The sequence below is a fragment of the Ictalurus punctatus genome, chromosome 7 (genome assembly GCF_001660625.3).
Source record: "Ictalurus punctatus breed USDA103 chromosome 7, Coco_2.0, whole genome shotgun sequence".
Lineage (NCBI taxonomy): Eukaryota > Metazoa > Chordata > Actinopteri > Siluriformes > Ictaluridae > Ictalurus > Ictalurus punctatus.
The window spans coordinates 31,048,235-31,064,338 of record NC_030422.2 but is presented as its reverse complement, the minus strand read 5'-3'; the positions used below and the strand labels follow the sequence as shown (position 1 = coordinate 31,064,338).

Here is a 16,104-nt window from a genome sequence, read left to right as displayed (position 1 = left end):
GGTCCGGAAGAATTGCAACCTCGGTGCCTCCATTGGAACGGTATCAACGCTGTGTGTGTCATTAACTCATTAAAAATGGTCCCTTTTAGCAAGTTACTGTGGTATGAGGGGAATTAAACACTTCCGGTGTGCTGTAATTAAAAAATAATGCACTTTATCTTGTTTTATTCCTTATCTAATCAATACCCTAAATGTGTTTCTGGTAGAAAATTCTGTAATAAAAAAAAATTAAACTACCTTTTAACTCATAAGGTCTTATAATAACACCATATAAACAACATTTAATTAAGGTGCATAAAATAAAAATACTTATACTAATTAATACTGTTAATTAATATCATGTTTAATTACGTTTAGTAAACTTCTATCTGTCTGCTGCTGTAATAGGTGAATTTCCCTCCATGATCATTAAATCTGTCTGTCTAACTAACACATGAATAAATAAATAAATGCTTGGTATACACTTATTGTTTTCCAGGGAACAATGATGGGATTTAAAGGAGCCATGAAAACGTTTTCAAAGAAACTAGGATTTATAAGCAGTGGCTCAAAGGCTGTAGAAGCTGAACTTGAGAAATTAAAGAAGGAAAATGCCCAGCTGAGGATGACTTTGGAGGACATGTCGAAACAAAATGGAAGGCTTTATCCTGCATGTCCTGAGTCAGATGAAGCCAAGCTGCTGGAGGTGAGTCTCTTTTTGTCTGTAGAATTCAGACTATGAACGATGCACCCCTTACAGGTCGAGGAACACAACTGTTTTGAAGCACAAGGTTTTGACTGCAAGTTTCAAAGCTCAGAATCACTTCACTATTGTGTTCCATGCTTGGAGGAGTCACTTTGCATATTTTTTTTCTCTCCAAATGAATAAATAAAAATCAGCAATAATATGAAAAGTGAATAGTTTTTCTTCATAGTGGTAAAATGTTAAGAAACTGAACAGCTCCAAATAACTGATCGTTCTGCTAATACGGTTTTCCTCTGGAGGCTAGCCCGCTGTCTAGATAGATCTAATTTGTATGGAATAATTCTGAATGAGTGAGATTTTAATGGAGAGGGTGGCTTTTCATGGTGGATGAGACGATTATAAAGTTGCAAGTGCATTAAGATTGTACATCAGATTTGAGTATTCAACAACACCATGGTATGAAAATGTTTTAATATGTGGTTGTAGTTCTAGGTGAAGAATCACATTCTTGATGTATTTAATAGGTTCCTTCAGATGAGATCGCCATTCTCAAGGAGCAACTGCGAGATGTGAGTCGACAGAAAGCATGACACTCAGATTTTCTTCTACGTTGCTGCTCAGCATAGTTGAACTCATTACCTGATGACATGTGTTTTATTTCCCCCTGTGCTAGGCTCAGGAAAAAAATCAGAAATGGAAAGTTTATGACCATGAGAGAGAGTCCTGTATGCAGTGGAATCTGGCCAGACGTATAGAGCTCGAGCAGCAGTTAAACCAAGCCCAGCGAACACTAGAACAACAGCAAGAAGAGACCAAATCAGAAGGTAGGGCCTCACCGAAAACCAGTAGGAAGTGATGTCACTTGAGTGAATCCACTTCTTTTACATGCTACGAGAAACTCTGCAACAAATGTTTTTAAAGGTCCACTTCACATCTGCTCTTTTTCTACTATAATGGCAAATTTCATCTGTTATCTAAGGTTATCTAAGGTTACTGGGTGCTTCAAGATTCTCTTAACTTGATGAAAGGTAATATTCAGAGGTCTGTCTTTCTGACTCCCGTGATCCAGGTCAGTCACCTGCCTCCATGCAGCAGGAGAAGCAGCTGCAGGAGAGCCCGAGGGAGATGGAGGAGGAACGCAAAAGGGCGAGCCGCCTACAGGTCGAGTTGGTGGCGCTGAAAGCCAAGTATGAAGAGAAGAGCCGTGAGGTGGTGCGAGTCCAGGAGGAACTGCAAGTGGAGCGTAGAAGTTGGCGACAAACTTTAGCTTTACGGCATGAAGATCAGAAAAGAATGGCTGTTTTAGAGCAACAGGTACAAGATTTTGCTTCAGTGAACCTTTATATTACCAGATAGATGATGGATCGATTCTCTAAAGCATTTCCAACTTTATCTGGCAGGTCCAATCGTCTGCTAGAGACTTTGAGAACGAAAAACAGGACCGACAAAGTCTACAGCACCTGCTCCACAAAGTGCTGAAGGAGCTTCGCAAGGCTAGAGACCAAATCACACGCTTGGAGTCGGCAGAAATCCACGTTCACCAAAGTATCACTTTTAAAAAAAAGGTAAAGTTGATTTTATAAGTAAATCAGAAAGTAATTCAGTCAATCCAAATCAGTGAACTTTATTTATTGATTGATTTATTTTAATAACAATATACAGAAACTGCAGCGAGAAACTCGGTTCTCTGAGCCAAGCTCATGCACCAGGCTGGATTTGGATAAGACGACCAATCAGGACCGTATCCTGAACCCCACATCTCCATTAAAGAGCTCCAACACGTTGGATGAGCGCTTTCTGGACTGTCCCATCTGCAGCGCCTCATACCCTGTCAGCCAGCACAGAAAGCTCCTTGAACACATTGACTACTGCTTTAATTAAGGGATTAGGGCTTGATATTGCTTATATTTTCCATTTTTCCTCTTTTTTATGTCTTTTTATATTTTTGTATTCCAAATCAAATTTCCACTGTTTTTGCATTTAGTTTTGGATTAATCAATGGTGTGCTTGATCGGCTTTTGAGTATTTGCAAAGGTACTGCCTTTCCATCAATGTGGAGCATATTTAAAGTACATTTTAACTTCTGTTCGTTCTGGTTGGGTAACTGTAATGTGCCCAAGTGGCAAGTTTTCTTCCCTAGTATCACCTCAAAGGTGTTGAAGTGGCACAGGATAGACTCACTTTCAGTAATCTGTCCTGATGCTGGAAATCAGAACTGTCTTGAATTAGGCTGCATGTGTGTAAATCCTTGTATTAGACCGATTTAATGAAAACAAAGCAAATCATCCAAAATCACTGAGCAACCTCGTGGTCAAGAAACCGGCAAAAGACAGACAGTCAGCAAACAGGACAAACTAGGTCAGGCCATAAACACGGGAACTTTGGACAGAAACAGGATCAAACGAGGAATGACACACAAAGTGAAAACACGGCTTGGTAATGTCACAACACATGTTAAGCTGAGCTTATACTTTGCAAAGAATGAATGAAATTCCACTGCAGTGGAAAAACATAATGCTGAGGATGAGAAGAAGCTTTTAGTTACAGTAGTACTGTGTACTGCATGAATCCTAAGTGCACACCAAACAGCTTTCAAAATGACTTCTGTACCAATCACAGTACAGATCTTTTCTTTTATATCCATTTTATGTTACAGTAGTGCAGACAGAACAAATGGCACTTAATCAAAAGGATATTGTTAGTAAAAGTTAGAAAAAAATCTGTTTACACATCAATACACTATATGTTCAAAAGTATGTGGACGCCTGACCATCACACCCATATGGCCTTCCCCAAACTGTAGCCGCAAAGTTGGAAGCACACAACTGTCTAAAATGTCTTTGTATGAAGTAGCATTACAATTTCCCTTCACTGGAACTAAGGGGCCCTCTCAGGGCCCTCTCATCCAACACCAGTGCCTAACCTCTTGCATTCTTGTGGCTGAATGGGCAAATCCCCCCAGCCCCAGTCCAAAATCTAGTGAAAAGTATTTCCAGAAGAGTGGAGTTATAGGAGTGAAGGGGAGACCACATGTATATTAATGCCTACGTTTTTAGAATGGGATGTTCAAAACTCAGGTGTCCACATACTTTTGGTCATACCATTTACATTCTAAAAAAAAGAGCTTATCCTGTTTGTGTTCCATAATCAATGCTTTTATGCTTGTAATAATAATAATTTAGTCATTCTATTTATATTATAATGTTGTTGAATTCTTAAATCTGACTGGTCAGGAGGTGTTCATCAGTTTTCTAATGCCTCGTGATAACAGGACTTAACTGCCACAACATTAAGCAGAACTATAAACTGATTTTTAAAAAGCATGCCGAGTTATTGTTTACTTCATTTGAAAAAATATTGTTGTCAAATGACTGTGTTATAAGAGTATAAAACACTTTGGGACGTGCTGTTATAAGAAAAGAATCTGCTTAGGGGTTGTAACCAAATCACACCATGAAGATTTCCTATGGAAATAACACAGCCTAGTATGTTTTAGTCCTTAGATATCATGCTGGCCTTATTTAATTTGATATTGCCTCGATACCACTTCACAAGCAAGAGCTGTGTAGGCTAACATTTAGCCTATTATTTATTTGATGTTTTCCGAATTTGTGTCCATGTGACTTTCTACTGTGTTTAGGGGTTTAAAGCTATGATTAATTGGATTTAGCAGCCATCAAGAGTAATTTACTATAATTTACAGGGCAAAGCGAAAAAAGAAAACTCAAAACAAAACAAGATATCTAGAGCAATCATCTTGTATTCCAAAACAGATGATAGCATTGAAGGCACACACACACTGTCATTATCCACAATCTGAGAAGATGCACAGGTCAAATAAGAAAACTTCTGCAAGATATCAATTCATTTACAAAAAAAGCAGATTTGTACTTCATTATATTTACTGTTGCATATAGCTAGGAGAAGATCGCTCTTCTGAGCCGCATGTTGTGCACGTCCTGGACACGTTTCCGCCTCTCTGTCAGGTTGCTGCTCAGGGACTGTCTGATAACAGGAAAAATAACCTTCTCTCTCACACTCACCTGGGTCTGATGTCTACAGCAGGAAAATAAGCATAGCATAACAGGGTCTAGAATGCTATATATACATACATGTATGTCTTGTTTTCAGTCATACACCGAATCTTTTCCATGTTTACATCATTTTCTCTGTTTCTTTTTTTTTCCAGTTTCATTTTTATTGAACATTTCTGCTGAACATTTCTGCTGACCTAAACATTTCTGCTGACCTAAACATTTCTGCTGAACATTTCTGCTGAACATTTCTGCTGACCTAAACATTTCTGCTGACCTAAACATTTCTGCAGACCTAAACATTTCTGCTGACCTAAACATTTCTGCTGAACATTTCTGCTGACCTAAACATTTCTGCTGACTTAAACATTTCTGCTGAACATTTCTGATGAACATTTCTGCTGAACATTTCTGCTGAACATTTCTGCTGAACATTTCTGATGAACATTTCTGCTGCACATTTCTGCTGAACTAAACATTTCTTCTGGACATTTCTGCTGAACACGTCTACCAAACATGTCTGCTGAACATGACCTTTTTTCTTCTCTCCTCCCCTCCCTTTCCCAAATATTCCATTGCGAAGAAAAAAATAAATAAAGAAAGAAAGAAAATAAAAAAACAATTGAGCAACACACAGCAGTAAACATTCACAGATTTTTTTTTCTTTTCAGTCACAGTTGAGAGGGGTCAAGGTCATTTTAGGCAGGTCTGGAGCAGTGTTCTCTGTTAGAATAAATCCCTTTGGGGGAGATTATGCTGATGATTATGCAGATGTTATACATGCACAAACAGATACATTACACACTAAAGGAAAAGGAAAACATTAAAAAGCATCATAACCCCTTTAAAGTAGTGCCACAAAACCTGTAGCACAACAACATCAAGACCACTCCTGGAAATATTAAAATCCCTGTGTTACTGGATGCCACCAACGAACAGGAATCGGCCCATGATTAAATAAATCTACACTACATACCAGATAGCAATAGCCAGATGATGCTTGAATCTAACATTCAGAAGCTAGACAGATAGAGGACAACACCCACTGATCCTGGCACACATCATCTAGTTCTAAACTACCTGTTGCTGGAAACATAAACCACACTTACCGGTAGCAAGTAGCAAATTCGTCTAAAAATGATTGCAGGTACACTTATCCATTCACCCTGATTGCAAGGAAAATGCCGGCACCGGTGAATGGGAACAAACGAGAGAGAACTTCCATGGAGCAAACCCGGACGTCCACATCTTGAGGTTTAAATGCACTTCCTCCTGCACCATAAGCCAATCTCTGGCTACAAGTTAATGGGTGTCAGCACCTCTGTTATTCCAAGTGAATTGAACCCACTTCAGAGTTCTGAAGAACAGAACTGCAGTTTGTTGAGAAATTCATGGTGCAATGCTAACAGAAATAAATTTTTAACTGTAATAAAAACATTCCCAAAGTATGGCTGTGTAACCTACTGTACATGTTAACTTCAATCACAGGAAGTAGAGTAGACCTGGTTTTGTTTTTATGATTCAAAAGCTGACCATTCAGCCTCTTTCTTATGTTAAAATCCTCACTTGAATAAAACTATTTCAAATGCCAACAAGCAAAGATTAATCCAACAGACCATTATAATGGATCTCCTAACAGATGGAAACTAAATCCGTGTGGCGACGGGCCGGCAGCCGGTGCACAAGAAGTAAAGATCGCTCCTGCTCTCCTGCCGCTGTGGTGCTGAAGGGACAGCTCCGCTTCAGAACCACCAATGTCTTGGACAGCTGGAGTGCGCGTGGCTGCGGGGCGGAGCCGCCGACACACACATGGCTGGCGGCTGATAAGAAGCGCGGCAATTCTCCACCACCAGGCAGCCGACGGGGGAGTATAAAAGGGCGATCCTCCGTTCGCAAAGGGAGAGGAGGCTCCAAGGCTTGCATACGAATCTGTTGTGTGGTTTTTTGCAGAGACTCCGACGCGACCGAAGACTCCTCACCCTGGCAGCCCCGCGGACGTCTGAGCACTCACAGCAACACACTTTAAATAAATTCTAAACCTAAACAGCCTCCTGTGTGTCTGTGCTCTGCCCACCGCTGGCTAGATTCCCTACATCAGTTAAGTTAAAACAATTCGTGATTTATGTTTCTTTTGAAACAATATGTTGTCCTAATTTCATTGGATAGATGTTCCCTCAACATCATAGCCTAGAGGAAATATTACATCACATTTCCTATTGGTGAATCTGTTCATTTCCTCAGGTCCTGTTTTAGCTTGTAGGCTGCTGTTAACATGTTGTTGAAAGGCAAGACAATTTTGTTTGTTTGTTTGTTTATGGTGTGTTGTTATTGATTGGGAAAGGCGCATACAATGTTTGACCACTAGGTACAATAATATCTCTATAATGAATATAATGGCAGTGATGCAAATGTAGTCCAGAAAGGCCATAAATTATTTATTTATCCTTTCTCTCTGCCGTTCTCTTGATATCATCAATTATTTTTCTTCTGGTTCTCACAAAAGCAGTTTCCTCTACATAAAAAAGTTGTTGTTTTGATATAATTCTCATATCACAATGCAGCATTATGCATACAGTACATGCTGTACATCATGGATGAGTGCATCTGTTTTTAAAGTAGACATTGGCTGACAGAACAGAAAATAACTATATTTTTTAGTGTTAGACAATTTACAAATTGGTGTCCGTCCAGAAAGGATATGTATGTATTTTTTTTATCTTGTAATCTCAACATAACAAAAGATGTTTCCCTCACATTTTTGTATTCTTTTTTTATTTATGTTGAAATGCATAATTAGGTATGCATGTTGTATATCATGGATGGGATCATGCATTTTTACTTTAATCAGAGAGCATACAGTGGTGGAGTTACGGCTTTAGGGCTCTAAGTTCATGGGTTCCTGAGCTTGGATGACTATATGGAGATTTACTTATTTTTTTTCCACAAATTTCCCCTGCAGGGTCGATGAAAGTCTGTAAATCTGTCTGTCTGTTTGTCTGTCTGTCTGTCTGTCTACAGCATTATGTTTTTTTTTCTGACAAATTGTGCACAGTAGAGAGTGTTGGAGACAAAGTGAGTGCAGTAGGGAGTGTTGGAGACAAAGTGAGTGCAGTAGAGAGTGTTGGAGACAAAGTGAGTGCAGTAGAGAGTGTTGGAGACAAAGTGAGTGCAGTAGAGAGTGTTGAAGACAAAGTGAGTGCTGTAGAGAGTGTTGGAGATTATGTGAGTGCAGTAGAGAATGTTGGAGACAAAGTGAGTGCTGTAGAGAGTGTTGGAGACAAAGTGAGTGCTGTAGAGAGTGTTGGAGACAAAGTGAGTGCAGTAGAGAGTGTTGGAGACAAAGTGAGTGCAGTAGATAGTGTTGGAGACAAAGTGAGTGCAGTAGAGAGTGTTGGAGACAAAGTGAGTGCAGTAGAGAGTGTTGGAGACAAAGTGAGTGCAGTAGAGAGTGTTGGAGACACAGTGAGTGCAGTAGAGAGTGTTGGAGACAAAGTGAGTGCAGTAGAGAGTGTTGGAGACAAAGTGAGTGCAGTAGAGAGTGTTGGAGAGAAAGTGAGTGCAGTAGAGAGTGTTGGAGACAAAGTGAGTGCAGTAAAGAGTGTTGGAGACAATGTGAGTGCAGTAGGGAGTGTTGGAGACAAAGTGAGTGCAGTAGAGAGTGTTGGAGACAAAGTGAGTGCTGTAGAGAGTGTTGGAGATTATGTGAGTGCAGTAGAGAGTGTTGGAGACAAAGTGAGTGCAGTAGAGAGTGTTGGAGACAAAGTGAGTGCTGTAGAGAGTGTTGGAGACAAAGTGAGTGCAGTAGAGAGTGTTGGAGATTATGTGAGTGCAGTAGAGAGTGTTGGAGATTATGTGAGTGCAGTAGAGAGTGTTGGAGACAAAGTGAGTGCAGTAGAGAGTGTTGGAGACAAAGTGAGTGCAGTAGAGAGTGTTGGAGACAAAGTGAGTGCAGTAGAGAGTGTTGGAGACAAAGTGAGTGCAGTAGAAAGTGTTGGAGACAAAGTGAGTGCAGTAGAGAGTGTTGGAGACAAAGTGAGTGCAGTAGAGAGTGTTGGAAAAAAAGTGTTTTGAGATATCAAGATATTTTAAAACAATAACAAATGAAACACTAGCTACAAGCATGCTGCAGGGGAAATATCTGCATTAATGCTCATTTCTGGCTAACGGCTTTCATCAGCGTAATAACCATAATAACCATGGTAACCAGTGACAGAAAAGGAGGCATGCCCAAGGAATTACATTAACACTAAAGGTCTCACTTTCAACACATTTGTCACTTTATTTGAGGCCCAATTAGTCTTTTTTGTCAACATTCTCAGCTGTCGTTCTCTTACAGGCAGAACATGGGAAATTCCACACAGACAGGAACCTGAGTCCAGGCTCATGCTACAAACTCCAGGCTTTACTTTTCTCCTCTGCGTGTATCTCAAACAGAATTTTAACAGCACTTTAAAGTCCTGAATGATGAGATTAGTCTATGATTAGGATATGTACTGAGTGTTACAGTGAAAGAGTCCATTGGTTTTATGTCCTGCTGTTTGGATTAATGTGTCCACTGAGTCCTTCTATCAGGAATAATATCTGCTGATACATGTTTGATACACACACTGTATTTCTTTCATATGAGTTCAGTGTGTCGAAAACGTGCTGTTTTTAATCATACACTGCATCTTTTTCATGTGTCAGTATATCATGTTCTCTGTTTCTGTTCTTTTTTTAGTGCTGATTTCACTTGTACCAGTGACACCTGCTCAGGGTAATAATATACAGTTGTATTTTACATTTCTTTCTTTATTTGTTCATGAGTACATGTCTGAGTTGTACTGGAGTTGAGGAGGTTGTTTCTGTACATTACCAAGCCAATTTTTTTAGATTGTTTAATCAATAGAATGTTTGTGGTTGTAAAGAAAGGAAGTTACTTTTAATTAATTAATTATGGAAGTAAACAAACATTAATAAATGAATTAATTTGATTGGAAATGGAACTGGTTGTGTTTGTACATTACCAAGTAGAGTTTGTCCATTTGCATTTTAATTTATTTTAACTAACAAATTTATACTACAGAAATTAATGTCATTTTATTTCTGGTTCACAGTGGTTCTGTAAGTTTACATCAAAGCAGTATTTCAAATTATATGTTTACTTCCCGTTAAATTGTTCATAGTTTTGTTTTAAATAGCTTTTTGCACCTCTGTGGGAATTTCTTTATGTACTTGATTAACAATAGATTATTTTTGTTTTTAATATAGGGATTCCTAAAGCTGTGGTGTCCATAAAACCTTATAAACATGTGTTCACTTCTAGGCATAATACAGAATCCTTGGTCCCCCTACCTTTACGAAATCCTGACTGATACGGTGAGAGAAGCCCTTTACATTCTATATAGTGATCTAATCTATCTGTTACCATCCTCTCCATAGTTTCCCCTAACTGTGATGTTAATGCTATGGGTTTATAGCTTGCTGGATCTGACAGGTCTTTGAGGTTTGAGTATTGGAACTAGAACTGCCTGTTTCCATGTTAGTGGGATTTTTCCTGTATTCCATACCATATTGAACTTAGTCTCAATACTACATCAAGTGTGATGTCCCTCATGTGACCTAACATGTTATAGCATATACCGTCTTTCCCTGGTGCCGTTTGCCGTGCATTTGATACGGCGCTTTTTAAATCAAATAGAGTAAATGGCAAGTAAACTCTCCCCCTGATGTAGTCCTTCTTTCTACTATCCCTGGATTTTGGGCAAGTGTCTGATCTCTATACTGCTTGGCTGTTGAGGATAGATTTTCAGTACTGTGGATCTTCACAAAAGTTTTTACCAAAAGTTCCGCTTTTTCTGCACTGCTAATCGCATTTCTATTATTGCTACTTAACACTGGTATGCCTAGGACTGGAGGCCTTGTCTCCACAGTGAACCAAGATCATGTAGCTTCTCCAGCAGATCATCATGCCAGGTTGATTGTTGCATGATTTCTGTATTTTAGCAGTGTCCTACAATGGTAAACATAAACACCAGTTGCTCTGATGTCCATGTGCTGTAAAATAAATAAATAAATAAATCGGCTACGAAACAAAAACAGCACCATTATGGATCCGGAGAGGCCGCTGCGTGCTACTGCTGTGCCGCCATCTTACTAACGATCGCAAATAGTATTAAATTGAAAAATCAATTCTGGTTGACTTTAATGTGAAAAGCATTCAAACAAAGAAGTAAAAACATATTTTATCAGCCAGTTTTCTGCAACCAGTTTGTTTCATTTTGTGATTTTCTGTTAGGTGTCATGTGTTTAGCTGCTGGATTTAATTGAGATTCTTGAGACTCAGTGTATTATGTGATGTCCTGTTGTTGCGTTCACATTAAGCCTTGCATTGGCAAAGTTCCTGATATATAAACCCAGGTTTCCAGTGAATTACTGTAAAATCTACAGTAATTTGAGGTCTCATTGTACTTTGTACCAAAATGTGTTCAATGCCCCACTGCAGCTATCTAAAATATTTGTATGTTATCTGAGATAAAATTAGCTGACCACTGCTGCTGTCATTTGTCCACTTTTGTATGTATGTAACTGTGTGAGTTAAAAACATTGTGATTTACCTAGAAAGAGGAAGGAACTGGCACAGCAAAGTCTATATCTCCTAAAAGAGAAGTTGAAGATCTCTCTCTCTCTCTCTCTCTCTCTCTCTCTCTCTCTCTCTCTCTCTCTCTATCTCTATCTCTTTCTGTCTCATTTGCTCTGTGAGAACACAGGACCTTAGCACACACCTCTGCTCTCCTTTATTGTCACTGTCCTCTTTTGTGTCTGGGTGTTAGAGAGAAACAGCAAGTATTTAATATTCAGTATTTTTCTGGAAAGAGGAAGGAGTAGCAGATACAGAGTCTGCATGTACTAAAACAGAAGTTAAAGATCGTAGATCTTTCTCGTTCTTTCTTTCTTTCCTTGTGGTGCAATCTGACAGCGAGACAACACAGGAAGTGCTGAGACTTTACCACACACCACTGCTCAGTCAGTCAGTCATTAGAGAGACAGGATGGAGTTCAGTCCACTCGCTGTGATGCTCTGTGAGTAAATGTTCTCTTTGTGTCTTCATTAGAGTGAGTGGTGGGGTATAAAGTTGTTCATCTGCAGTCTGAATGTCCTGAGTTGTGAGTTTATTGTGTGATTAGGACATTGTGTGTACTTCAGCATGACTGCTCAGGTGGATCAGTGTATCCATATCTGTTATGAGAAGGGTTTAGTTTGATGTGTAACTACTCTCAGTAACTATGATAGTTCAACAGGTAAGAGTACAAGTAGAGCAAGTTTAAAACACAGGGTTTAAATAATCTAATGAGTGTAAACGAGTCTGTATTGTTGGAATCTGTAGCTGATCTTCTGTGTCCTGCTGTCATCTGCTGATCAGTGACAACCTCTCATGATCATTTGATCTGCTAAAAGAAAATGACTGGATGGTGTTTGTACTTTCACCAATGGAAGTCAGGGTTGTGAATAACTGAAATGTCTTTAGCTGCTGTGGTGAGACTCTGGTGGTGTTTCCTGTGCACAGAAAGGTTTAACAAAACCATGTTACTGTTAACTAGACTTACTGAGAGAATGCCTTATAATCTACATTTCCATTTTTGTGAGTATTATGGTCTGTACAGGGAAAAATCTCAGTACAGAAAGTTCACTCTAATACACACTAATACCAAACTGATGCACAGAGTTTATTTTTAACTAGTAATTATTATTTACCAATTACTTAGTTGAGTTAGAGGCCTGAGAGCAGAGATAGGCTGTTGGTCATTGTGGTTTTGCTTTTCTTCTTAAAATAACTGGCCCGAGATCAGCTGTGAAGAAGAGGAGGAGGTGTGAATGCGTGATAACTGACTCGAAACTATGCTGGATAAATATAACTTCACTGGTGTTTCACTTGCTTACTTAAGTGGAACTTATTGTTGGCCAAAATCAGCCATCTTCTTCACATTTAGTCATTAAATGAAAATTAAAGCCAGAGTGTGTGTAGTAGAGATTGTTGGAGACAAAGTGTGTGCAGTAGAGATGGGAGGTGAGGCATGGTGTTTGCCTGAGGCTTTCACTAAACGCCAGGGGCTTCAGTACTGCAATGTAGAATGGGAGTTTCTGGAGGTGTGGTGAAGACACCCCCTTTACAGGTCACGGATAAAGTAGGAGACTGTCAATTCACAGCAAACCATTGACTACATTTCCCATCCTGCACTGCGGTCTACAAACATGGCCACCATGGACAAATTCCCAGAACACTCACCTTCATTCTAATCGCACACCTGCATCCAATTCACAGCACAATCACAACCACAGTTTATAATACCTTCCATGCATTCACTCTTTGCGACGTATACGCTCAGTTGCCTTCAGTCTCTGTTGTTACCAATCCTTGATACCTTGATCTTGTGTTTGTTTATTCTGGTTTTAACCTTGCTCTTGTTTATGACCTTGTCTCTTTGCTTTGTCTAGTTTGGACTGTTTGACTGTTCGATTGACCCTTGCCTGCCTATGTACCTTGATTTCTGCCTGATCTTTTGGACTATTGTATTAAACTACCTCACCTGCACTTGTTTCCGTCTCAGCCTCCATTACGTTACAGAGACATGCTCATGGAATTACATTAACACTAAATGTCACGCTTCAACGGTCTTTACAAATTTACATGGGTGTTGTGGATAATAATGCACATTATATATTATTATTGTGAGTTACAACTAGATGTTTAATATATTTTATAATAATATAAATATTTGTAATGTGATGTTATATGAAAGTTCTAAATGATTAAGGTGCATAATTGTTTAGACTATGTTTATATGTAGATTACAGTACCGCTCATGTGAGGAGGAATATCACTTTTAGCTATGGCTTGAACCTTCACACTAGATGTGGACCTGCAAACATGCATGTGTAACAGTTCTTCCTTTACACCTCGTACATTTATGGGTATGATTTTCCTGGAGATAATAAAATAATTGAAATGAACACTATCACATGTCTGAACACTGCATTAAGACCCTCTTTTCATTATGGTTGACTGGGCCATTCCGAAACTCATCTTCTTAAACTTTATCTTCTTCTGAAGGGGCGGCTGTGGCTCAGGTGGTAGAGCGGGTGACCTCTAATTGTAGGGTTGGTGGTTTGATTCGTGGCCCATGTGACTCCACATGCCGAAGTGTCCTTGTGCAAAACACTGGACCCCAAGTTGCTCCCAATGGCAGGCTAGCATCTTGCATGGCAGCTCTGCACCCATTGGTGTGTGTGAATGGGTGAAAGACACAGTGTGAAGCACTTTGTAGAACAAAAAAAGGTTAAAAAGCACCACATAAGTTCAGACCATTGACCATTTATGAATTCAAGATCATTCTGAAGCCATTTCTTTGTTGACTTGGATTGTGATTGTGTTGGGAGGTGAATATTTTTGTTCATCTTCAGCTGTACAACAGAGGCCTGCAGTTTTTGCTAAATAAATTGGTATTTGGAGCTATTCATGATTCCCTCATGATTCCCTCTTCTCCTTTCATCAATTTTGGAGGGACGTGCTGTTCTTGGTAACGTCACTGTAGTGCCCCATTTTCTCCACTTCTGGTTTTCACATTGTTCCATGGTATATGTAATGTTTTGGAAATTCTTTTGAAGATTAATATTTTTCAACAGTGAGCCCATACATTTGTTGTAAGCTCTTTGCAGACCATGGCATTTACTTTAGTCTTTTTAGACTTTAATTATAATTGAGAGTGCAGTATATTGTGTTCCTTACAGATGAGATCAGTTTGTCGAACATATTCCTCTTTCAATCATACGTTAAATCTTTTCCATGTTCTCTGTTTCTGTTCTGTTTCAGTGCTGATTTCACTTACACCAGTGCCACATGCTCAAGGTGAGTATATATAGTTATAGTCTACATTTATTTGTTTATTTATGTGTACATGTCTGGTTTGAATTGGAGCTGAGAAGGTTGCATTTGCACATTACCATGCAGAGTTTGTCAACTTGTTTCATCTGAGTTAACTCAGTTATTTTCCCACATTAAATGACTGATTCAGTTAACTTTCCTGATGTGCATTTTACCATTAGTGCGGTTGCTTTAACCTCGTGGTTCCTTTAAGATTTTTGTGTTTATGATGATGTTAAAGGTCACATGACAATGCCAACATGACAGATGTAGTATGTTTGGGATAGTAGTGATATAGTGCGTCCAAAATTGCACACTTATGCACTATTCTGTGCCATTTTGTAATATAAATAGTGTGATTAGTGTGTTCTCACTGGAAAAACCCCAAAAAACAAAGTGCACTTTAATTTCCCGGATGATGCACTCATTCAACCGAAAACAGTGTGTTCCAAATAACATACAATTCACTATACACTTATACTATACACTATACACTCTGCCGTCTAGTGTATGAACTTTAGAAGGGTAGTATCGTCTCAAATGGCACATTTTCAGTAGTGTACTAACTGGAAGTATATGTTGTTTCCTGGTCAACGGCAAATTACGTCAAATGCACGTAATGCGATGGCGCTAACATTAGCGAAACAGCCAAACAGATTACAAAAATGAATTGGTACACTGTACTGTTTAAGGAAAGCTGCGACTGTTGAGTGCATGAAGTGTCCATCATTCCACACTTCGTTTTTTCAGTGGAATGAGCGCATCATCCGGGAACTTAAAGTGCACTTTGACCTGCTCCCAAATGAAACCCTGAACTCTACAGACATGATCATATGAGTTTACTGTCACATGATGATAGTGTGCCGTTCAGATGTGGATTCATGTTAGTGCTAAAATATGAAGTTTCAGTCCTGATTGAGGAGATGTACAGCTGAGTGGTGCAGCTCTCCTACACTGCACCCAGATGATGTCTCCTCACTAGCTAACAGGCTGTCTTGATTGTTTTATATTCTTTGTCACACTGTTCTTCTGTTTTCTGTTTGCCTTTTTAACAAATATGACTTGATATCTGTTCAATAGCATTTATGTTTCAGTATAGTGTTATATTTTTATTCTAGTAACTGGTGTTAAAAATTGGTCTAACCATCAATGAGCCGGTGTGTTATGATGTGGCGTGTTGTAGGACGGATGTGGAGGTCTGCTCTGGGCCAGATAGTCCAGGGGCACATTTTGGTCCCAGTTCACCCCTCATTATTGCTATTAATGCTAAATAACATATGCTGAAAATTTAAGTGTCGATGTTAAAACACTGAAATGAGGGCTCCATTCCTACATTTTGCCTAGGGCACCCAAATCACTAAATCCACCCCTGCCTTCTAAAGTCATACATTAGACGGCAGAGTGTATAGTGAGTAATATAGTGCATAATATAGTATCGAATTCAGAATATAGTATATACTATACTATCACAGTAGGCGATTTCG

At 39.2% G+C, this 16,104-nt stretch overlaps 1 protein-coding gene across 2 annotated transcripts in view; it reads left to right on the top strand.

Annotated features, from left to right (window-relative positions):
• LOC108261685 (centrosomal protein of 55 kDa-like) overlaps positions 1-16,104 on the top strand; it is a 43,801-nt gene that overhangs the window by 535 nt on the left and 27,162 nt on the right. The window contains exons 2-7 of one of the 2 annotated variants that reach the window (XR_008396734.1): positions 479-685; positions 1,210-1,254; positions 1,359-1,509; positions 1,755-1,999; positions 2,086-2,250; positions 2,348-3,126. Coding sequence is in view for 1 of the 2 variants with exons in the window: in XM_053681685.1 (XP_053537660.1) it covers positions 485-685; positions 1,210-1,254; positions 1,359-1,509; positions 1,755-1,999; positions 2,086-2,250; positions 2,348-2,566 (1,026 nt within the window). In the remaining variant the exon portion in view is untranslated. Of the gene's footprint in view, positions 1-478; positions 686-1,209; positions 1,255-1,358; positions 1,510-1,754; positions 2,000-2,085; positions 2,251-2,347; positions 4,044-16,104 lie in introns of those variants that run through there. The other variant, XM_053681685.1, reaches the window with a different exon arrangement.